The sequence below is a fragment of the Sabethes cyaneus genome, chromosome 1 (assembly GCF_943734655.1).
Source record: "Sabethes cyaneus chromosome 1, idSabCyanKW18_F2, whole genome shotgun sequence".
NCBI classification, from domain to species: Eukaryota; Metazoa; Arthropoda; class Insecta; order Diptera; family Culicidae; genus Sabethes; species Sabethes cyaneus.
The window spans coordinates 168,563,891-168,588,384 of NC_071353.1; the positions used below are offsets into that span (position 1 = coordinate 168,563,891).

General features: G+C 41.1%; 1 protein-coding gene across 1 annotated transcript in view; it reads left to right on the forward strand.

Annotated features, from left to right (window-relative positions):
• The first annotated feature begins 445 nt into the window (after positions 1-445).
• Positions 446-24,494, forward strand: part of LOC128732419 (uncharacterized) — a 70,662-nt gene continuing 46,613 nt past the window's right edge. Inside the window, exons 1-3 of the mRNA XM_053825667.1 lie at positions 446-495; positions 9,844-9,926; positions 16,763-16,968. Of these exons, the coding sequence (XP_053681642.1) occupies positions 446-495; positions 9,844-9,926; positions 16,763-16,968 (339 nt within the window). The remainder of the gene's footprint in view (positions 496-9,843; positions 9,927-16,762; positions 16,969-24,494) is intronic.

Genomic DNA, 24,494 nt, shown 5'->3' on the forward strand with positions numbered 1-24,494 from the left:
TATCACAAGGGAGTAATCTTGGACCACCACACTTTTCTAAGCCTATCTTTGTACGGTCGTTCATAGCGTGATCCCAGAAATCTTCCGTGCCATATGACGAACGTTGACGTATGATTGATTCTGAGACTTTTGAAAGCAGACGTGCCAACGCTCAAGCCATGTTCCTGGCTAGAATGATTTTAGGGGTATTAACTGTGGCAAGCTATATAGTCTATAGCCGATTTATGACGGTTCCGATCTTATCCGATTTACGACGGTTCAATGAAGTTATCGTTCTCGGCGCCATCCATCGCCTGTACCGAAATCTTTTTTGCAGCTCGCCAAGAAACAAACCATGGGTCGTAATCTTCTTACGTTTTGATAGTATAGGCACATGAGGTGAGCAAGTTCCACAAAGTTAGCCGCAACAGTTATTGGACGATCCAGATGGGAAGATACTGTTGAAATGGAGCTTGCCCTGGAGAACAATCTGGAAGCCGTCATTATCAAGACCAAGTACAGGAAAATAATGGCTCTAATTACAAGAATTCGAATTCGAATTAGAAAGCGATCGTCACAGATACGGTTATTTCGGCTACTACTTGTAACCTTCGTCAATGTGGAAAGTTGAGCACTGAATTCAATTTGCTATTGTTTGAGCTTTCCAACAGCATTATTTCGAATCCACCGGAATAGCAATGCTTTGAAAACTATTTACCCCATAGGCTCTGGCATGTTAACTTAACCCTTTTCTCCGTCCCTTCGATTTCGGCACGCCTACGAGTCCATGCCTGAAATTCGTCGAAAATTGACGTCAATATTTTGATTGCTCTGTCAAACAACTCACTGCGTGCCAGCGGATACTGCACAAGCATGGGGGCTAGACCGTAAACAAATTCCATCCGACTACCGTCGCGTCGCGTCGACGACCGTCGATGAAAGGCCTCCATCCTCACGGATCATCAGCTGCAGCCGTCACTACCACTAGGCAGTAGTAGTTTTCACTTTCCGTGATGTGAACCGCTCCAATTTCCCCGCCTATAAATTCCAAATCATAATCGTCCGCACGTCCGGCGCGGCAGAGCCCCCGTGCGTTCGTTCGTTCCGTCATACGCGTCAGTTTGTCAACATTCGAAAATGGGTTTGTAATGATGAAATTCACAGAGATCGACGCGACGCAGCGCGTCGTCAAACCAGTCCGGCATATTAATAGATATGCAACCTAAGCAGGCGCTGAGGAATGAAACGCATACATATTTTGTTTTTATGATTGACTAATGACACACAGCATCCGTTGCTGGGCTGCAGCCACTCACTGACAGAGTGACGTGCGTCAAGTACCTCGCCGTTGCGTTGTTGTGGTCACTCACGAACTGACCGCCGCGAAGCGAATGTTACGTGAACGTGGAAGACAGGAAGCCAAGCCAGGCGCTGAACTTTCCTTTCAGGAATCGAAACAGTGGGGGTGAGAGTTTTCGGCTGTGTGGTCACGTTTCTTGTTGTGTTTAGTTTAGTCAGACCTAGGAAATTCAATCAACGAACTGCCAGCACTGCTGGGCAAAACTGCCATCGCTATGGCAATCATTTGACTGATAATTTCACTCTGCGGGGGAGAGAGCGCAGTTCTCGTCACCGACCGGCGACCGGCCATGGTGACCCACCGACCGAACGACTCACTTCGATGGCGGGACTCTCGGCATGCGGACCTGGAAGCTGCGGGGTGGGAAACTGCGGGTCATAAAATATATTGGTTTATTTCGCCTCGACTGTGACGACGACGACGGTGATTCCCGTGCCGTGAAGGGGCCATGCCACGCCAATCACCGCGGCATTGCATCGGTTAGCGCGTTAGCTTTCTTTCCGCGCGAAGACGGGTGCACTGGCGTACCGCTGCCGGCTGCCGGGACCTGCGGTGTTCATTTGGACTCATTAGACACCGATGTTTATTGCGGACAGGACGGCGGATTGACATTTTTCCGAACGCAGGGTGTTATTTCAGCTGCAGGGATTGGCCGGGAAAGTACTCATGTGTGTGATTTGACTTTTACTGCAGTATGTTATGGTGGTAAATGTCGAACACTTTTCTGCGGGCAACGACGGGAACGTCTCAATTGCTTGTTAGGTATAGTTGTTTCAATCGCTTCTTAAGATGCATGATGATTGACTATATGAAACTAACCTAAAACCTTTTGGGTACGATTTACTCCCACAGCAACGGTTGTTACGATAACAAAAATTAAGCTTAATTCTCTTGCAATGATTTCGTTTGTTTCTACTGGAGCATCTACCCTAATTCGTTTTAAAATGAAAATTCGTTAGCAACCAAGTTTTTGAAGGTTAGCTCTGCCGGCTTTTAACAATATTTACCAAAAACTATTGGGGGCCTTCTAAGATCCAGATTTATTCACACCAGAAGTTTTCTAAATCCGGTGGCGACTTCCGGGTTAACTCGGATCCGCATTCGTCACAAGTGGAACTCTAGTTCCTACAAGCACCGGAGTACGCTGGAATGCAACAATATTAGCTTAGATAACATCTGCCCGAATGACTGCCGAACCAAAGCCGTGCTCCAGTTCACCGATCACCGTTTCGCCATTCCACTATGGGCCAGAAATTAAAATTTCGGGACAAAAATATTTGCGGTTAAACAGCATGTCTCAGCTCAATGTGGTCTTCGGCAACTTTTTGAATAAAAAATTGATGCATATTTTGAAGAGGTCGTCCAATAAAATAAATTATTAAGAAACAATCGATGAAATCAGGCCTCGATGCTCTGCAATATAGGCCGTTACATAATGTGCCAAACGACTCGGCTCAGCTTGCACGTCGATTGTTTACGGAGGTTTCGATCAAATGGGCACTTCATTCTTTTGAACCAATGAAATCTCCAGGCTCGAAGTTTGTTATAGAAAATGAACGACGTTATAAAGTCAGAGCTCGTCAACCTCTTTCGAGCCAGTTTCGCTTTGGAACATATCCCGGAGAATTGGCGGAAAGGAGAGGGTGTGTTCATTCAAAATTCCAGATAATTATATCCGCAACAAGTTTTTAAAGAGCTTTCCGTTGCATGGAAATCAACATACATACCAACATGACAAATTTACGGAAACCGCAGTGCACTGTGCAGTGACGGTAATTGAGACACCACTCAAATATCAGGAAACGGCACTTTGTTCTTTCCTTGATATTGAAGGAGCTTTCGGTTACACGGCCTTCGTTTCAATTATTACGATTCTCTTTCAAAACGGAACCGATTGCACCACAATGGGCTAGATTCTAGCAATGCTCTCGAGCAGAGAAATCACAGCATCATTGAGAGATTCGTCGGTTACGATCTCGGTGATCAAAGGAACGCCACAAGAAGTTCTCTCTCCCTTGCTTTGGATACTGTTGGCTGACGCACTGCTTCACAAGATATCGCAGCTTGGTTATGAGACTATTGCTTAAGCCGTCGACGTAGAACCTATCGTCAGAGGAAAGGTTGGCGCAGTACTGTCAAGTTGTTGTTTGTTAGAAGCTCTAAACATCATCATGTTATGATGCTTACAAGACGGGCTTAATATAAATCCCACAAAACCCGTTGTTATCATTCACTAAATGAAGAAAGCATACTATTACTTCTCCCATACTGATTGGTTTTCAGGTTTTTTCAGGTGGGGGTTTCAGCAGGTAGGATTTTTTTCGATGGTATAATGAGACCCCTTCCCCTTCTAAGAGGGGGGCTCCCATACAAATGAAATACAAATTTCCTCATAAATTTACTAATTTACTAATAGAACTAATCAAGCGAATGGAACCAAATTTGACATGTGGGGGTTTATGGAGGCATGAATTTATTCTATGATGGTTTGAAACTCCTCACCCCTGTGGTAGGATAAGGACTGTCATACAAATAAAACAGAAATTTTTGCGTATGAGCCACATTTTCTGCTATCTAACATGCGGTAAGCTGTGAAAGTAAACTAGTAAAACCTTCTCGGAGCAAAAGACAGTGAATCGACGCCGTTAACTTACGTGCCTATTGCCATTCATGCCAAAAAAGAAAGACATTCCAATGGCACGTCATATTTGCGTTGAACGTACTTTGGCTTTAATGTTGTTTGTAACCAATGGCCCTTTTAAAGGCCACAAGCGAGTAAAAGTAAGATTATTGAAACATGTCAAGCTACGCATAATCATATTTAATACAATAATCTGCGGGCTGGTCATTCATTACTATTTCAACCTTTATGATGCACACAAGTGATTTTTAAAAGAAATCTCTATGTTTCAATGGTTGCAGGCGTTGTACTTATGAACCCCCGTCCACGTATTTTCAAAGCCCCTTGCATTCAATGAAGAATTGAATCTGAATATTTCGCTCTTCTCTTTGAAACATTCACTTAAACAATGGCACTCATAGATTATTATAAACTTACATATGCCTCAAATTCAGTTTACATTAATCTTTGATCTAATGAGCTGAAATAGTCCTACGTCACCCATTCGTACAACCCTTAGAGCTGTATATCTTGTAGTTATTATCAATTTTTGTTTCAGATTTGGACAATATTGTAGACCAAATATTAAACCACATTTTGGATCAGATTTTTGATCAGGTTTTGAATGCGACTTTGGATTAGATTTTGGACCCAGATTCTAGACCTGGTCTGGACCACATTCTGGATCACATTTTTATCATATTTGGACCAGATTTTGGAATAATATTTTGGACCACATTTTTCATCAAATTTTTGACCAGTTTCTTGACCTGGACCAGATTGTGGACCTTGCCCTGAATCTGGACCACATTTTTTGTAGCAGATTTTGGACCATATTTTGTATCAAATTTAGGTCCAGATGTTGGATCTGGACCGGAAAGTACACCGGATTATGGCCCACATTTGGGTCAGATTTTAAACCACCAACCAGACTTTGGATCGGATCAAATGCTGGCGAACCTCCACCAGATTTTGGACCACATTTTCATCAAAATTTAGGGCATATTCTTCAAAACTTCTTTAAAAATAGGTTTTTCATACTTAACTTTTGTTAGTTGCATTTTACAAGTATACAGTGTTCTAGGCAATTATCAAAGCACTCAAAATACACGTTTTTGTAGAAGACCGCAGATCTCTTGAACCTTTACTTGCTGAACTATCGCATATTTATGCTTAAAATTTCCATATCTTCACGAACCCATGGAGTAAAATGGGACTAGCGGATTTATGAAATCAGTGCTTCATCTTAAAGGTTAAGTCGAGTACTATAAACCTGCATGGGTTCCGCTTGTCCCCAACCACCCAAAAGAGAGTACGGCAAGCATACGTTTTATGTGTTTCACGTTCGCGGCAAGCTCGATACACGTTCATTTTTTTTGTGTTCGTAGATAGACACATGGTTTCTTTGGCAAAGTTATAGAAAATATAAAGATAAACAATTTGGCTAGAAAAATGACATTTCCATTCGTATCGAGTGCAGAGCTATAGAGCATTTTCCTTGGAAATTCTTTAAAAATAAGTTTTTCAGACTTAGCGTATATTGGTTACATTTTACAGGAATATATAGTTCTAGGCGATTATTGAAGGACTCAAAATACACATTTTCGCAGAAGATTGCAAATCTCTAAGACTTCTCCTTACAAAGTTATCGCTTTTGGCTCGTAAAGTTAAGGAAAAATAGGGCTTAAATAAGCGATAACTTTGTAAGGAAAGGTCATGGAGATTTGCAATCTTCTGCAAAAACATGTGTTTTGAGTCTTTCAATAATCGCCTAGAACCATACACTGTTGTAAAATGCAACCAACATACGATAAGTATGAAAAACTTATTTTTAATGAATTTCCAAAGAAAATGCTCTTCAACTGTGCACTCGATAGAGATAGAAATGTCATTTCTTTAGCAAAATTGTTTATCTTTATATTTTCTATAACTTTGCCGAGGAAACCATGTGTCCATCTACGAACACAAAAAAATGAACGTGTATCGAGCTTTCCGCGAACGCGAAACACATAAAACGTATGCTTGCCGTACTCTCATTTGGGTGGTTGGGGACAAGCGGAACCCGTACAAGTTTGTAGTACTCGACTCAAGCTTTAAGATGAAGCGCTGATTTCATAAATCCGCTTGTCCCATTTTACGCCATGCGCTCGTGAAGCTATGGAAATTTAAAGCTTGAATATGCGATAACTCAGCAAGCAAAGTTTCAAGAGATTTGCAGACTTCTGCAAAAACGTGTATTTTGAGAGCTTCGATAATTGCCTAGAACATTGTATTCTTGTAAAATGCAACTAACAAAAGTTAAGTATGAAAAACCTATTTTTAAAGAAGTTTTGAAGATTATGCTCTATAGTTCAGCATTCGACAAAGATAGAAATTTTATTTCTTCAGCAAAGATGCTTGTTTTTACAATATTTACAACTTTACCGAAGAAACTATGTCTATAAGTTATTTTTTCTATTTTCATTATAGTAAGCGATGACTAACTGAATGAATGAAATAAATGAATGAAAACAAGAGACACTAGAAAAAAAAGTTCCACTTTTCGCCCATTTGGACTACTGTGTAACGCTGTTTGATGCCTGCGCTGCTTCGGCCCGGGACCAAGATACTCCACGAGATCGGATGCGACTCAGTTGACGAAAGGGAAGCAAGGAGGATTCAATTGTCAGCAGCAGAAAACATCCAAACCAGCAACCGTAAACGTTCAACCAACCGAAGGGTCTGAAATACAGGAAGTGCAAGAAATTCGATCACATATTGCCCGGGAGTGCAGGAGTGTAGCGATCCTACCTTCCACGTTACGATTTTTTGGGATCTACCCCGGACATGGAGGATTAAAATCTAAATCAATTCATGACAAATCAAAAGTAGCCGCGTTGATCCGAAAGTAAAAGGACCAACAACGGTGGCATAAAATAATAAAACTGCTTAAAGTGCTTAAAGAATGCGCGGCCCAGTTTCTCCCTGGGTGCGCGTAGCAAAAAGGAAATTAAACAAAAACGGAAGTCAGGCACGGTGTGCAATTTAACTATTAGCAAAATACAGAAAAGCTTTTTTTGGCATGGAGAAGTGTTCCGGAGAATAGGGTAGGTGAGGAAAGTTACCCAGGTCGTGTTAAGCTAGGTCTTACACCGGATGGTTTTTTGACTCTAGAGAAAAACGTCGACATGACACACAAAAGGCACTGAACTGTTGGCGGACTTGTTGTTATCCTGAAGCCACGCTGCCGGAAAAGTAGTTCTGGACTTCAAGTCAACGACGTGCGGTACACTGTCCAGCTATCGGTGAACCTCCGACCCGTGAAGAAGATTGTGAAAAACGGGTGTACCGTGATTTTCGGTAACGAAGGATGTAAAGCGCTCAGTGAAAGTGGCGATGTAGTGGCAACAGGCAGTCACATGGCCTGGCCTGGAGGCGGCAATCCGGACATTCGGACAGTGAAGATCATTCGGACCGACAACAGACTGGAACATAGGGTAGCTGGCCGGAAGACCGCTAGGTGTTTCTAAATGTTCTAGGCTCATTCATACTTTGCCGCCTTAGAGAACCATTTTAAAAACTGATCCACAGAGCTATAGAGTATAGTGCAGTTGCGCCGATCGATTTAATTTAATTTTCGCAAAGTCTTTGATACTGTACCACACAATTTCGTCTTTGACAAATTGAATCACATCAGATTTCGATCATGTCCCACAGAATAGTTTTGCTCGGACCGGAAAGCCATCGAGTAAACTCCGAGTGCGTTTCAGAACACTTCGCATGTTGTCTGACGTCCCTCAAGGCAGTGTGCTAGGTCCTTTTATCTTTATAATCTATACTAACGACGTTGGTGTTGAAGCTGCTTTCACTATCGAAATTTTCTATCGAAAAGATCTATACAACAATCAGTTTTGCAATCTTACCGCTTTACAATTAGTAAAACATTGGTAACATGCAGGTAATTTTCTACAGTCACTGCAATACTGTTGTTCTCCGTCAATGTAATTTACCATTACTACCAACTTTACCATAAACAAACGAATAATGTGCAAAAAGTTAGAGTTTAATCCAGCGAAACCAGAAATACTTATTTTTATATCGAGGAAAATTAGCGTAAAAGGCAATTCATTGAGCAAAACATCAAAAAACAACCATGTGCCATAAACTAGCACCATTTTAGCAAATTTCACATGAAAATATCTAGGTATTGGTAAGCATTACCAGTGCACTAAAAATGCACGTCAATAAGCATTTAAGTCACCTTAAGTGCGACTTAAAAACTACTTTGACGAAATATACGGCTGCTTTACTGCTAATTCGCCTGTAGTGCTGACAATTCTTATTTGCAGCTGATTACTGACAAGAAGAATTTAAATAGAATTTTCAATGCCAATTTACTGCAGCTATACTGCAGTCAGTAAAACGCTGAAGATGCCAATAAACGGTTGATTTACTGCTTATGCTAATGCTCATCGACAATCTGGGCTAGCTTTCCTATCGCGAATTCCAGAGATATTGACTTTTACATCTGTTTCTTTTTAATGGAGAAAACTGCTAGAAACACACGCGTGTCGTAAACAAACATCACACCATTGGCAATCACCCTGTAAAAAAGACTTTCTTCCGATATCAAAAGATTGAATCTAGCCCAGTGGCATTTGGCGCTAAAGGTATCATTTTTTTTTTCGAAAAAAATCTACACTTCAAACAGACTACGCAGACACTAAATGAACGATTTTTCCACAACTCAAAAGGACCATAAACGTGAAGTCACTCACCTTTAGCAATTATTGTCAATGCACGAACGATGACACAGTCAGTGCCATATCCATCAGTTCATTACAACCTGTAACGATGAAAACATTACGTTAAAAAGAAGGAAATTTTTTACCGATTTTGATTAATGAATAGATAGGGACTGCATTAGGGAAATTGCACATCCCAACGGTAATTACTACGGTTCAAGGTCGAAGCGCTCGCTTTTCTTGGGGGGCAAACATCGTTAAGCTTTCACTTTTCAAAAAACTATCTAACATTTACTGAAAGATAACTCAGAAGCAAACAAACGAATCGTTAAGACCGCTACCGTCCGTCCGATTCATGGCCACGGTTGTAAAGTTTTTTTTTTTTTTTGATCGCACCGAGTGATTAGAGAGAAACAATTATACATCTGATCTGAGGCTGAGACATTCGGAGACAGGGCTGGTCTACGGAAGATGAAAGTGACCAAGCAGTAGCAGCAGCGTACTGCTACGGAGTCCGATGGAACACAGTAAAATCGCTTAATGGCTGACCTTTGCGGCTTGAAACAAAAACAAAAAAAAAACCAGGGCAGTTTCCGTTTGCAAATATGCCTCGAGCAGGAGCAGCAAACACATAAACATGAAAGCGAAACTGTTCGGACTTACTTTCGACTATAATTTTGTTTGTTTGAACGACGGGGTTTTAGGACGGTTACTTAGGAACTTAGGTCGTTCCATTCAGCCCGAACGCTGATCTCACTCAACTTATTCAAAGTCAAACACTAAACACTAAAGTTGAATGTGTTTCTTTACCAGTACAGCATTTTTCACGCTTCGACTAATTCACTAGCTAGATCTTAGTTTACCATCCAATTAAATTAATAAGCAAAATCTTGGTAAAACATTAGTTTGCTTGGCCTGTTGGGTGGATAGTACATGCTGTATTGTTAGTGCGTTTGTATTCGACAGTGAAAGCAATCAAAGTGATCGGGAATAAGGTTGATAGTAATAATTATCCTTTCCGAACACGAGATGTGGTTGCCATGAGAACATAGTTTGTTTACAGTCTATTTTCACAACAAAAAAAGCTTTAGGTACCTATTTCTTAACAACTATCGATCTTTTTTGGTTGTTAATTTTTATTTATTTATTTCTTTTTCCAGATACAGCGGTCTAGACACACACACGGCTGAGGATGCGGTTGACGCGGCTGTTCTACACAACGCTGCTCATCGGCATATTGCAGGTGAGTATCGTACATTACATCCAACACGGTCACGTATTTAGTAGGTAACGTCTGTGTTCCCCGTGCACCTGCATCTGCCAGTTTCATTCACGCAAAACGTGTCACATCGGGGTCTCCAGCAATTTGCTTCGCTTTCTTGAGTTCGAAAATTAAACTTCCGCTAGTCCTAACAACGACCAACGACACAGGGTCTCTCCCGTCCCGACGGAGCAAATTAAACACGCAAAGCCATCATCCAAGGGCTAACTAAAAGCGTAGGCAATTGATGATGACAACAACAACGACGCCAACGTGTGCTGCTCACGCATGACCACGGCGTTTATTTTATGTAGTTGTCATCGGACGACCGGTAATTTTTCCGAGATCTACATGCTTTTCGCGTGTGGTTCGCCCGTAACGGAACAGAAACCAATTAACCGGGAAGTGGACCACACAGCGTGTTCAATTTGGAGTACTCCACTTAAATATTCACATTTTCTCGTGAAAAAAGAAATCAGCCTTACAGTGGTGTTTTGTCAACAAAACACCCCGACAATTTCCATTCTCAAAAAGTCAACGGCCTACTACTGCCTGACTGACTGACTGACTGACTGACTGACTAATGATTGCGGCATGATTTCTCACACCTGTCATGAGAAGCATAATTTTTTTTCTGCTTCCTTCCCCGGGTTTGTCGCCTCTGAACTTTTTTTTCGTCCATTCACGTCGGAGTTGCAGAATCACTTACCGCCACCGCCGTCGCGACGCGACGTCCTTCCGTCTGCTACCTACCAGCTAGCTAACTGAATAGCTCATTTAAATGCCATTCCCTCATCCGCCGCCTCCGCCGCCATTACCGCTTGAGGCAGCAGATTTTGCGGAGGTGACGATCGCGACAATGGACGGACATGCGGAAAATTTCTTCATGTTTTTTACTCTTTTTTTTGTCAAATCAAGACACTGCCACCGACCGCCGCACCGGAATGGAGAATTCACGGTTCCCACCTGTGCGTCGGTCGTCGTCGAGACTCTGCAGACTGAGGACCACGACACAATTATCATCACCGTGGCCGCGGCGCGGCGCGGCACGTGGATTGCAAATTAGCGTGAAAATTTCTCTTCCTTCCCGGTCTCTAATCAGTCGTGATCAGCTGAATCGGACAGGAATGGTCACCAGCGCCGAATGAATTTGTGAAACAGAAAAAAATGTGTGTAATTTCGGTCCTTCCCTAAAAGGGTGTGATTAGTAATTGGACCTTTGTCATCGATATGAAGTTGATTGGAGTGAAATTCTTCAACTGATGATAGCGTTAGCGCCTTCTGACAATTTATTCGTACGATGATTAATCTTGTTTCGTGTTCATTGGCAAAGGAGCTTTGCCAATCAATCCCTTTCGTTGATTCGGTATAAGTCTCCAATCCTAAACCAAACTAAATTCTCGAGAAAGTGTAGAAATTTGATCAAAAATATATTTTTCCTATCAATACGGCCTAAAATCACAACATATGTATCAAATCAATAAATCAACATTCATTCATCATTACAATTAAATCGTCATCGTCAAGTCGTTAAATCACATCATCACCATTAATATTGCCATCATCATGAAATGGCCATTGCCATTAAATTATCCAATTATGATAATCGAATCAAATACAGGAATGTCCAGGTTGCGAAACAGGTTTTGTGCTTTGGCCATAACTTTCGATCGGATGATTTAATTATGCATCTTTTTGAAGCAATGAACAGTTTAAACTCATAGCAATGATTTTGCCAAAAAAAGCATTTTTTTTTTTCGTTTGAAAATCAAAAGTTATAGCAAAATTTGGAAATGTTGTGTTTTTTGAAAAAAAAAAAAATAAAATTGTTCCCGGTTGCGGAAAATCAGAGAGAAAAATAAGGAAATATCGAAGGAAAATCCAAATTTTAAATCATTTATTGAGGAAAAGAACAATGCAAAATCATTTATCAGTTCCTTAACTTAATCTTACATCATCATTATCATCAGGTTTATTATCATCAATAACCGTTAGCATTAAATAACTAAACCGTCATTCATTGCAAATTATCAAATCAATAAATTTATAACGAATAATATCATCATTATTAAATCATCTTTATAATTAAATTATCAAGCCCATTAAGTCATTAAATCATCATCGTCATTAACTCATCAAATCATATCTTCATTATTACTAAATCATAAAACATTGACCAATGGTCAAATCATAAAACAATCATCATCAACAATTTTATCATCTTTTCCATTAGATTATCAAATCATCATAATCATCATCAAAACACTAAAATAATATCTTTAAATCATCAAATTGTCGAACCATCAAATCAGAATTGTCATCAAGATATCAATTCAATCCTGCTAGACAAGTCAAGAACAACTCTCGTATATTTTCTCCAAACAGCTATAGGTCTTAACCCAATCTACCGAAACAGGAAAATTTACCCACCTACTCTGTCTCCCAAGGCAAGTTCTCCAATCGCTTTCTCCCATCCTTATCCATTCTTTTTCCCGCCCGTTTAAATTCAATTTCGCAGCGCGCCCTCGACAAACTGGGCCGCGCATTCTTGAAAACGTCTTTGTCACTGATGTATACCACCGTTGGCGGTTTTACTTTCTGACCAACGCGGTTGATGTTACTTTGTATGAATTGATCGGGATTTACTTCTCCGGGTCCAAGCTAGATCCCAAAATTCGTAACGTGGAAGGTAGGGTCACTACATCCGGTACATTTCGGTTACAACTAGTGTGGCAAGTTTAAAGACTTTTCCAAGACTATTCGTGAATTCTACTAAGACACACGATTAATAGTCTATTTATATAAGAGGCTTATGTCTGTACCGAAAACCAGGTCTCTGACAGGACGTCATAAGAGGTTTATCGGTAACTAAAAACGGGTCCCTGACAGAACGTCATGTTTTCGTAGCAATGGGTTGTATTCTCAGTCACCTCACTGCACTATGGACCAGAAATTTAAATTTCGGAACAAATATATTTGCGGTTAAACGGCGTATCTCAGCTCAATGTAGTCTTCGGCAACTTTTTGAATGAAAAAATGATGCATCTTTTGAAGGGGTCGTCCAATATTTACGTGTTAGTTTAACAACAATTTAAGTAATAACTTTTTGAGTAAATTTTTTTCCACCTTTTTGGTTTGAAAATATTAAAGATAAACCAATTTCAAGTAATTTTTCTGAAGATACCAAACTTCTACCTTTTACCCATTTTCAGCAATAGACCTTTGTTTATGAACGACCCTTCAAATCACATTTCTTCTTGTAACATGTTTATTTCAACAGACAGCTCAATGTGATGTTCTAGACAACATTTTGCACATAAAAGAGGGATACTTTTGCTGGAGAATGTTTTGCTTTTTCTGCATTAAATAATAAGATATAACTGTTTTTAGGCTAAAAACTATCTGATGAAAAATGGTTTTTTTTTGCAAGGGTGGTGTCTTCGGAGAAGTAAACTAATAAAATATAGCGCATCTTCCTGCACTATTAGGGTGACCATGAATTCACCTATTAGGGTGATACAAACTTTTGTTTTCTTAAATAATTTAAAAAAAAGTTTTTTTTCTCCAAAAGTTGCAGAACATACTAAAATAAGCAACTTTGCTGAATAAAGTAACTATCTATCTCTTACCGGTTGTGAAATATAATGATGTGTTAAAAAAGAGCATTTAAAAGTCAATTACACTCAATAACTTTGCACACGATTATTTTATTGCTTTCAAATGTTCTACAAAGTTATTTAGTATCTTGAAATACATATTTTCTGTGAAGACTGTTTGATGCTAGGACGCATATTTATTAAGTTATAAAATGTATGAAAAAAAAAATCCGCACTATTCCCAGCCATGGTATTCCCAGGTATTCTCTGAAATACATATTTGGGCAGATAGCTTCAATAATTCCCTACAAATTGGTATGCAAACTAATTGCAGACACTTGCAGATGGCTAAGATATTCAGATTTTTCATCAGACGGTTTTTAACCTAAAATCAGTTATATCTTATTAATTAATGCATATAAAGCAAAACAGTCTTCAGCAAAAATATTCCTCTTTTATGTGCAAAATATTTCCTAAAACATTGAGCTGTCTGTTTAAATAAACATATTACGAGAAGAAATGTGATTTGAGGGGTCGTTTATAAACAAAGGTCTATTGCTGAAAATGGGTAAAAGGTAAAGGTTTGGTATCTTCAGAAAAAATACTTGAAATTGGTTTATCTTTAATATTTTTAATATTTTGAAACCAAAAAGGTGAAAAAATTTACTCAAAAAGTTATTACTTAAATTGTTGTTCAAGTAACGTGTAAGCATTGGACGACACCTTCAAAATATCCATCAATTTTTTATTCAAAAAGTTGCCGAAGACCACATTGAGCTGAGACATGCCGTTTAATCGCAAATATTTTTGTCCCGAAATTTTAATTTCTGGCCCATAGTGGACTGCTTGATTGCTCAACTGGTTGACTAGACTGCTCGACTGGACTGGTCGATTTGATTGCTCGACCGTACTGCTTAACTGAACTGTTCGATTCGACTGCTCGACTCAACTGCTTGATTGGACAGCTCGACTTGACTGCTTGACTGAACAGCTCGATTTAACTGCTTGAGTCGAGTAGTCCGACTTAACTACTCAGTTCGACTACTTGACACATTTGCTTGACTTACTACTAGACCCGACTGCTCGACTTAACTGCACGATTGAACTGCTCGACTCGACTGCTTGACTCAACTACTCGATTGGAGTATTCGAATCGGCTGCTCGACTCAACTGCTCAATCCGATTGCTCGATTCAACTGCTCGACTAGACTACTCGATTTTATTGCTCGATTCAACTATCAGTTTGATTCAAAAGCTCGACTAGACTGCTCGACTTAGCCACTCAACCCGACTGCTCGACTCAACTGGTTGACTTAACTGTTTGATTCGACAGCTTGACTAACTACTCGATTCAATGCTCGACTGGGCTATTCGACTGAACTGCTCGACTCAACTCTTCGATTTAACTGCTTGACTGAACCGCTTGACTCGACTGCTCGACTGGAGTGCTTGACTAAACCGTTCGATTCGAGTGCTCGACTCAACTACTCGACTAGACTACTCGATTCAACTGCTCGACTGAACTTCTCGACTTAACCGCCCGATTAAACTGCTCGACTCAACTGCTTGACTTCTGTTTGATTCGACAACTCGATTTAACTGCTCGATTCAACTGCTCGACTGAACTGCTTTTACTGCTAGACCGTATTTTATTGCTCGACTAGACTGCTCGATTTCACTGCTCGACTTGACTGTTCGACTCGACTGCTCGACCCAACTGCTTGACTCGATTGCTTGATTCGACTGCTCGACTCGCCTACTCAACTCGATTGCTTGTCGCGATATCATATGGTCGGTGTTAAATCAGACCGGACCAAGTCGCAAAATTTTAAAGAATGAGTTAATGATAGCAAACGATCAAGCATTTTCTAAGCAACATTTTACTCTAATCAAACTACATAAATGTCGCAAACAGCCAAATGTTTTTATTCAGTTGAATAAAATCCAATACGACCATAAAAACTATTTGTCTCAGTTTCCGGCTGTGACTCTTTTATGTACAACATCTTAGAGCTATATTATGCCATATAAAAACTCAAAGAACTAATACAAAGAATAAACATCTTCGCAAACAGTGGCCAATGGAATGTATCCGCAGTTTTCTGAATTCTGAACCAACGTTTATATTTTCCGGATCGTAAGATTCGGGCTCAACTAGTTTCAAATATCCCAAGGTGAACCAAACTCGGAAGGACTACACACCGAAACCTGACATGTGTAGGGACGAGGGAGGGAATCTAATTACAAACGAGCGCGAGGTGGTCGACAGATGGAAGCAGTTCTTCGATGAGCACCTCAATGGCGAAGTCGTAGAAGGAGGCGGAACGGAAATTAACCTAGGAGCGCCCATGGAAGATAGTAATATCCTAGCACCTGATCTCCAAGAAGTCAAACGAGAAATCGGGCTGCTGAAGACCAATTAAGCCGCTGGGAAGGACCGGCTACCGGCAGAGCTTTATAAACATGGCGGAGAAACGCTAGCAAAGGCCCTACACTGGGTTATTTCGAGGATTTGGAGGAGGAAAAGCTACCGGAGGAATGGATGGAAGTAGTGGTTTGTCCCATCTACAAAAAAGGGTGATCGGCTAGACTGCTGCAACTATCGTGGTATTACGCTGCATTACGATAGCATAAGGCTTCGTAGGGAATTATCAGGCGGGTTTCATGGGGGCTTGCGCAACTGCGGACCAAATTTTTACTATCCTGCAGAAATCTTGCAGAAATGTCGGGAGTACAACGTGCCCACGCATCACATCTTTATTGATTTCAAAGCAGCATACGATACAGTCGATCGAGACAAGCTATGGCAGATAATGCACGAATACGTTTTTCCGGACAAACTGGCGCGACTGATCAGAGCTACTTTGAATCGAGTGATGTGTTTCGTGCGCATCTCTGGGACACTCTCGAGTCCCTTCGAGACGCGACGAGGGTTGAGACAAGGTGACGGTCTATCCTGCATGCTGTTCAACATCGCTCTTGAGGGGGTGATCCGACGAGCGGGCATCGAAACGAGAGGCACGATTTTTACCAAGAGTAGCCAACTTCTAGGCTTTGCAGATGACTTCGATATCATTGCCAGGAACTTTGCGACGGCGGAGGCGATCTACGCCAGATTGAAAGCGGAGTCAAAGAAGATTGGGCTAAAAATAAATGCGCCGAAGACCAAATACATCTAATGAAGAGGCCTAAAAGCAAAAAACGCGTGCCTTCCACGGACAGTAACTGTTGACGAACTAAAGGTGATAGATGAATTCGTGTATTTGGGATCGCTGGTGACCGCTGGGGACAACAACACTGATAAGGAGACCCAGCGGTGCATTCAAGCGAAAAATCGGGCCTATTTTGCCTTCCACAAAAACGCTACAATCAAAAAGCATACGCCGCCGTATGCAGCGACCATGTATAAAACTCTCATCAGACAAGTGGTTAGTTATGCACTTAAAGCTGTGACGTTGCTCACGGAGGACATACGCGCACTCACCGCGTTCTAGCGGACAGCGCTGCGGACGATATTTGACGAAGTACCAGCGAAGAGTGGCAGAGGCGTATGAACCAGCAGTAGCAGTCACTGCTTGGAGAGTTTCGCATCGAACATCTGGCGAAAGTCGGTAGACTATGGTGGATTGGACACGCAAGGTTACCGGACGACAGTGCGACGAAAACAGTTCTCTTCAACAACCGTGCCGCAACCACGAACAGAGAGGATCAAGGTGCAAGATGGTTCAACCAGGTCGAAAGTGATTTGCTGAAACGACTGGCAAATTGCTTTTCTGAGACGACTGGGAAATTGGTGATGAGTGGCCCAAGATTGAATTGAATGGAGATGACTGCTTGAAACAGCACGAGCAACCCCGGCGCCGACGACGACGATCTGAAATAAAAATTCATTTAAACCTTAAACCATAAAAATATCAACTCCTGAAATCATCATCACCATTAGATCATTAAATTATTAAATCATCATCACACCGACTCATCAAGTAATATTCATCAAATGTCCAATTAGTCAAATAATAAAACCTTAATTATAGTTTTGGAAAGGGAAGAAGTTTCTGATGCGAAGAATGATTATTTGGGTGAACTGGAAACTTTCGATATAGACCATTAATATATTGGGTTATGCAATGGCAGGTATGGCTCGCACCCGCGCTCTTTCGCTTAGTACCCGAATGTTTTACTCACTAAACTATTGCCGCCCGTTATCATTCTCGTTTATTTAATGATTTAATAATCATCAATTCAACATCATCAAATAATCGAACCATTATCATTACTAAATCATCATTATTATAATATATAATAATAAGCAATTTATCAGCACAAATAGATCAGCAAATCATCATCGTCATTATCATTAGATCATCATCATTATCATCAAATTATCATTAACATTAAAATATCAGCCCATCATCATGGAATAATTAGGACATTATAATTTTTAAAATCAAGTCAAATCATAAAACTATTTAACCATCAAATTATCAAAATATTCTATGATATCGTCATTAAATCGGTGAGTCATCAACATCATTAAGACATCAAATCATCAATTCTTTATCATTGAATCATCAAATCTTAATCAAATTATCAAATCATCGTTACCAATAAATCATCATAACATCTCTTCCTTATTATCAAGTTATCAAATCAACAGCAACAATCAATCAGCATATACTTATTAAATCATTAAATCAGCAAGTCATTTTTATTACTAACTCCGGAGGGGCCTATAGCATTTTTAACGCCGAAAAATTCGCCTAAATGGCCGTAACTTTTTCATCTTTCAATATTTTTCCACCAATTTTGAGAACCTTCCGGAAAAAATTTTCTATTTCATAATTCCTACAGAACGTGACCGTATTTTGTCGTGGCTATTTTGCCGAGTGCTAATGAACTTTTGATATGCGACATGACATATTTATCTGATGTTGAAATGACCTTCCATATGAACCGGTTCCGGATTCAAGGTGTCCCCCCGAATCCAGATGGCGCGCAGCAGCTCGTGGCTCGTAACTGCAGCAAAGCCACTGACCACAGTCGATGATTTGTTTAAAAAATCAACATTTTTCAAACAGATTTCAAATATTTGTCAAAATATTATCTGAAAAAGCCATCAGCGGTTCCCTAAGGAACACCGGAATAACTCCGGGACCATGTGACATATCTGTAGGAATTATGGAAACTGGCACGTTTTCTTTCAAGAGTCTCCAAGTTAAGCAAACGACAGCGTTCCTCATATGGCAGAAGGTTTCTGGGATCACGCCATGGAAGACTGCGTAAAGCATACCGTAGAAATTTTTTCTGCACTGCTTCGATTCTAGTGATCTAAATTTATTGATATGGACACCTGATCACTGATCCGAATTCCAAAACAGACCTTACAAAGATCGAAAACAGTGTGGGCCACGGAACTCCTTAGCGATTTTAAAAATAAATCCAAGTTGCTTATTGGCTTTGGAGATAACGTCGTTGTAGTATATACGCAAGTTAGTTAGTTAGGACGACACCAAGATTACGAATGTGATAAACGCTTTGTAACACATGTCCTGCCATGTTGTAGCTAAAAGCTATAGGGTTATTTTTACGATGAAAGGAGATGGCAAAGCACTTTGAGATGCTGACGGTAAGCATGTTATTCGAGCACCAAAGTGTTGCAGTTCAATGCAGTCGGAGTCCATTTTAATTACTTTAAAGATTTTTACATCGTGGGCATAACAAGATCGACAGCCTAGTGCCCTAGTGGCAGAAGAGCTGATAGTTCGTTTATGAAAAGAGAAAAGAGCAAGGGTCCAAGGTTGTTCGCCTGCGGTACGCCAGAGATGTTGTTGAACGAGTCGGAAAACACTGATCCGATGCTCACACTCAGCCTACGGTGTGTTAGGTACGAACGTAGCCGCTTGCAGAACGGTGCGGAATTGCCCAGCTTCTCCAGCTTAGAAAGGAGGATGCCGTGATCCACCCGATCAAACGCAGCTTTCAGGTCCGTGTACACTGCATCAATTTACACCCCTTCATTCATGATGCGCAGACAGAACGAGACGAAATTCGTGGAGACTGAACGTTTTAGAAAATAAACCATGCTGGTCTGAGGAAATGTAGTGTTGAAAGCTTGCGTACAGAGCGTCGTTCACGATTATTCGATAGTTTTGAACGTTGCGCTTATCACCCCTCTTGTGTACAGGGAACATTACTGATTCTTCCCATAGCGTAGGAAACTTACACTGGTGGATTGAAGCATTGAACAACAGTGCGAGCGGTCCGGCCACTAACGAATATTTTAATTTTCCGATGGTAGTTTTCACAATCTCCTCCGTTACACGAAAGACGTTGAGGTTGATGTGGTTCGTTAGGTGTGTTTCTAACAGCAGAAGCAATTTGTTCTGAGGAAGCAGGAGCACGATTAAAAGCCTGCTTGAAGTGAGTAGCAAACAGGTTGCATTCATCGCGAGCAACGTTGGCTTTACGTTCGTCCAGAAACAGATCAACAGTTAGGCCGTCTTCGTTTTTCTTAGAGTTGACAAATGACCAAAATTTCTTCGCATTTCTGCGGAGGTATCCTTGCATTCGTAGAGTACACTGTTTGTACAAAAAACGGTTGTACGGTTAAAGTTTCGCTTGGTGGCTTGGCAGCGTGATCTTTGAACCTGCAGTTAACACTTTGACGGCAGATAGAATTCTTCACCTTTATATGCATTGATGGCCTGATATTCTTCACTTTAGGTTTCGGCTTTCTTTGCTCTTTTTGACAGTTGAAGACAATGAAGTCGCGAAAATGCAACAAAAAACGGTGAAACGACGACAAAAAACAATAGGAGCCATCGAAAAAAGCTCAAAAAATACCAAAACAGACGTCAAAAAACGACGAAAATACAATGAAACGGACCAAAAAAACAGATGAAGACGACAAAAATGCGACAGAGAGCTAACAAGAGGACGATGAATGCGAAAAAAGGCAACAAAGAGATATGAAAAAGACGGTGAAATGGCATAGGAAAGATAGTGGTAAGATGGTGCAAAGAAGACAAAAGAACGATGAAAAACAGCAAATAAACGACAACTAGCAATGTTGCGAAGCCCACACTCTTGTGGTCTAATTTTCTCACACAAGCGTACTGATTCTAACAAACACGCCGGCATAAGCATCCCTTTCGGACTCTCGCTTTTATTTATTCATGCACTGCGACCAGTTTTCCGAGTGTGTATTTAGCTAACAGCTACGGCCGTCGCTCTCGTTGATCATTGCAACCCGAACTGCAGATACCGATTACTTGCGAGGGCTCGCACTCCCGCCCGTGAATAGAATCGAGGGCGAAGATGTAGAAGAAAAGAAAAAGTAATGCAGAATCTGTATCCCAGTGCGCCGCTAGACTTCACGGGCAGCTGATTCCTCACGGGTTATTTGACTCGCGAGTAAGCTACGTAAAAAGACGATATAAGGCTGTGCTTTCGCGCGTGTGTAGGTAGCAGAATGTCTGCAGACAACGGTCCGGCAGTTGTTTGTTTTACGCTTGCGTGAGCGGTGTAAACGTTGAATGCTATGCTTTTCTTTCCCTGTCGCGTGAGAGTAGGCATCGTTAACTTCTCGCTCGATTTGCAACATTGACAACAACACGACAAAGAGGAGACGACAAAAAATGTCAAAAAGGACAATAAACAAAAACTACGAACTATGAATAGATGCAGAAAAGTGATGTGTGATGTAAAGTGTAAACGAAACACAGCCGAAGAAAAAAGAAGAAGACAAAATTTTATTTTTTCAGTCATCTTTTCTTCTTCTTTTTCGTTTTTCTCAGGCTGTGTTTCGTTTACAAACTTATATAAGTCTTTGCCAAGCCACTACCAACAAAACAAAAAAAAAGGTTTGTTCCATAACATTGTGTAGTTTCTGAGAAAAAGGTACATAAAGTTTGAAAACCATGGTTTTCCAGGAGTGGCGTTTTATTCCGCCGAAGTTGTTCCACGCCGCACTGGAATGCTTATGTGTATGATCGTTTTTCGATCACTTCCCGTGGTCGGATCATTACAAATTTTGTATCAAAATAAGTGGAAAAGACTACAGAATCAAAATCTGATATTAAAAAATAATTTTTTTTTAAAATTGTAGTCGTTCATGTCCCCTTAAGGAATTAATTTACAATTTTCATTAAAACTAACAAACATTTAATTTGTTCGATGCTAAAACCACCGAGAGCAAAAATGCAGATTTTGGTTTAGCAAAGTGGCAATGCTGTTGCCGTGCAGTTTTGCATTACGGTTTTCTTGCAGGACATCAACTTGCGTTTTTCTGTTTTTCTTATCGGTCAATTCCATATCGATTTTGCGAGTTTTATTTTGGAACTAAAATATTCGTAAAATATTGTCCTCCAGCATGTTCTTTTGTATTATTTCCTTAAAAAAATTAATTTAAAATAATTGTTATAAACACTTACCCCGCGCTTCGAGACCCGTCACGTGCGGAGATTTTTGTTCAACACCAGCCGGTTTCCGATGAAACCGAAATCGCCGATGAAATAGGTCGTTTTCGTGCTCGATAGATCTCGAGACGCCCATTCCAATAGTTTGATGCGTTGATGCCCCTTTCAACCGAGGGGTGAAATACTTCCGGACAAAGTATTCGTACAAGAACCTTTTTTTGTTTTTTTTTAGCTTGATACCGTCTTTGTGCAAAGACCATAACAGTGTTGTTACATGCTGATACTGCGAGTATTTCAGTCTTTTTTTCATCTGTACATTTGGATGGATGGATGGATTTGCCCTATTGTCCAATGTTCAGCATGTGTTTCCGATGTCCTCAATCCTCAATTGCTACTGTTTGCTGCGATTTGTGCCGACTCGAAATGAAGTTTTCTGGATCGTAGTTCAAATATTCAGGCAACCCTAAAAATAATAAAAATATCAGAGGAAATCAGAGGATTAGTTAGCATTTAGAAGCAGAACAAAAAAAATTCTATCGTTGTTGAATGCCAAATCCAACAGAATTACGGCAAATTTGGACCGATACAAAATAACGCAGAGATAAAACTGTTTTTCAAAAAATAACTTCCCTTAGCGGCGATGCTGTTTGGTATCGAAGCAAGTTCGTAAAACAGCACCTATCCATTACCACAGTTAACGAAGGCGTTACTGTTACATTTTCAGTAATAATTTATTACATAAAGAAGCACTTTCCGTTACGACTCTTAGTGCTGTATGACTGCAGCCAACAGCGGGGTACTGTTTTTCTTTCTTTTCGAAGCTCTCCTCTCGCATGATGATGATGATGATGATGATGGATGCAAGCTGTGGCATTCCAAACAACGACGACCGACGACCGAAGATACGAAACAGGAAACACCGTACGACTATAATTGACCTATTTTATCATCCACCCGTTGCCGGTGTCGGAGTGAGTGAGTGTCGTCTCGCCATCGCATCGCATCGCATCGCCAATACGCCAAACCGGCCACATTCTCATTCACTTTCTTTCCAGCCGAGCCGGTCGATCGATGATGCTGGTCCGCGCGAATCGAATGCTGCGCTCGTTCGTCCGTCCATCAGAACCAACCGACCAACCAACGAACACCGACGACGACGCAGTTCGGGAAGCAGAAGAAGGGTTGCCGGGATGGGTTGGGTTGAGCTTTTTCAACGGGAACGGGCGAAAGGTCAGTGAACCGCGATGCGATGGTCGCCGGTTACGTTACGGGGTATGTGCGCGCGAAATCAAAGTATGCGGTGCTGGCTGGGCTGCCGCCGCGGGCACTTGATTTCGATTTCGTTTTCGTTTGCCTCCTTCGATCTGATCGGATCTCGTCATTGTTGACCGTGGGACTCTTTAAACATCGGGAATTTGAACGGCCGGCCGTTCGTGTGTGCTGCACCTTTAGAGTGGCCACTTCGCCGAAGTGGCCGCGCGTAGGTGCTCTTTGGAGAGAGCGTAAATGTTGTTCGTTTGCGTTTTGGCTTTTCCTTCCTCTCCAGCAGTTATGCAAATTGTGAGAGCCGATAGGATTACGCTCGACGCAGCTTGTCGAGTTTAAGTGGACAAATAACTGCGACTGTCGATGGGTGCCTCGAAAATCGATTGTTTTGAAGGAAAATATTTCGAGCGGCTATTGATACGGGGTAGGTCAAAAGCGAGAGGAAGAGGAAATTAAGCCATTGGCTTCCGTTTATTGCTCCATCAATTGAGTTTGCTTTTCTTTGTTTTTTTCTGTTAACAGATTTGTAGCAAATTATTGCAAATAATTGACTGTGCGTTTTAATCTTTTAGAATTGTATTGCATAACACAGCGTTACTTGCAAAATCCTTCGCAATTTCTTTCAAATTTGCACTTTATTTCAAGCTATTCTTCCAATGATTCCGTCGCATACTTTCATGGTTAATTTACCTTTTCATTCGCGCAGCTTCACTATCCTTCGGCGGCATAGCCGCCACAGCCAAATGATATATTTTCCTTTTAAATGACCGGCGTCATTTCACAAAACTTTATCACCTCCATCGTTTATGGTTTCCAAGCAAAACAGTAAAACACCATTATATGCTTACCTGCTCTTCGGTGGTAGGCTACTTCAGCTTTGCGCTCGTGACTGTCACTCCGGCGCGGCAGTCCAAGCCTACTGCGATGATTTATGTGCAACGAGCGGCGCCGCGGCAGCCGCAGCAACCGCGCAACAGCAGTCGCAGTGGCTGGTCGGTCTGTCATGATGATGGTCGACCTTTCACAGCTCCGCTGCTGCGCTGGTGCTGCTGCTGCTGACGCCTACGCTCTGCTCTACCGCTTATGCTGCCGGCAGATTATCACTTTCGCTTGAAGGTTAGATTCGACCCACCACCCCCATCCCCGTTCCCCTTGCGCCTAGGTTCGGTACGGTGGAACCAACCAACAACAACGGTGGGAAAAGTGAAAAGTACTGCCATAAACAATGTAATTACCTACTGATACCTACCTCTGAGTCCCTTCCTCTGTTC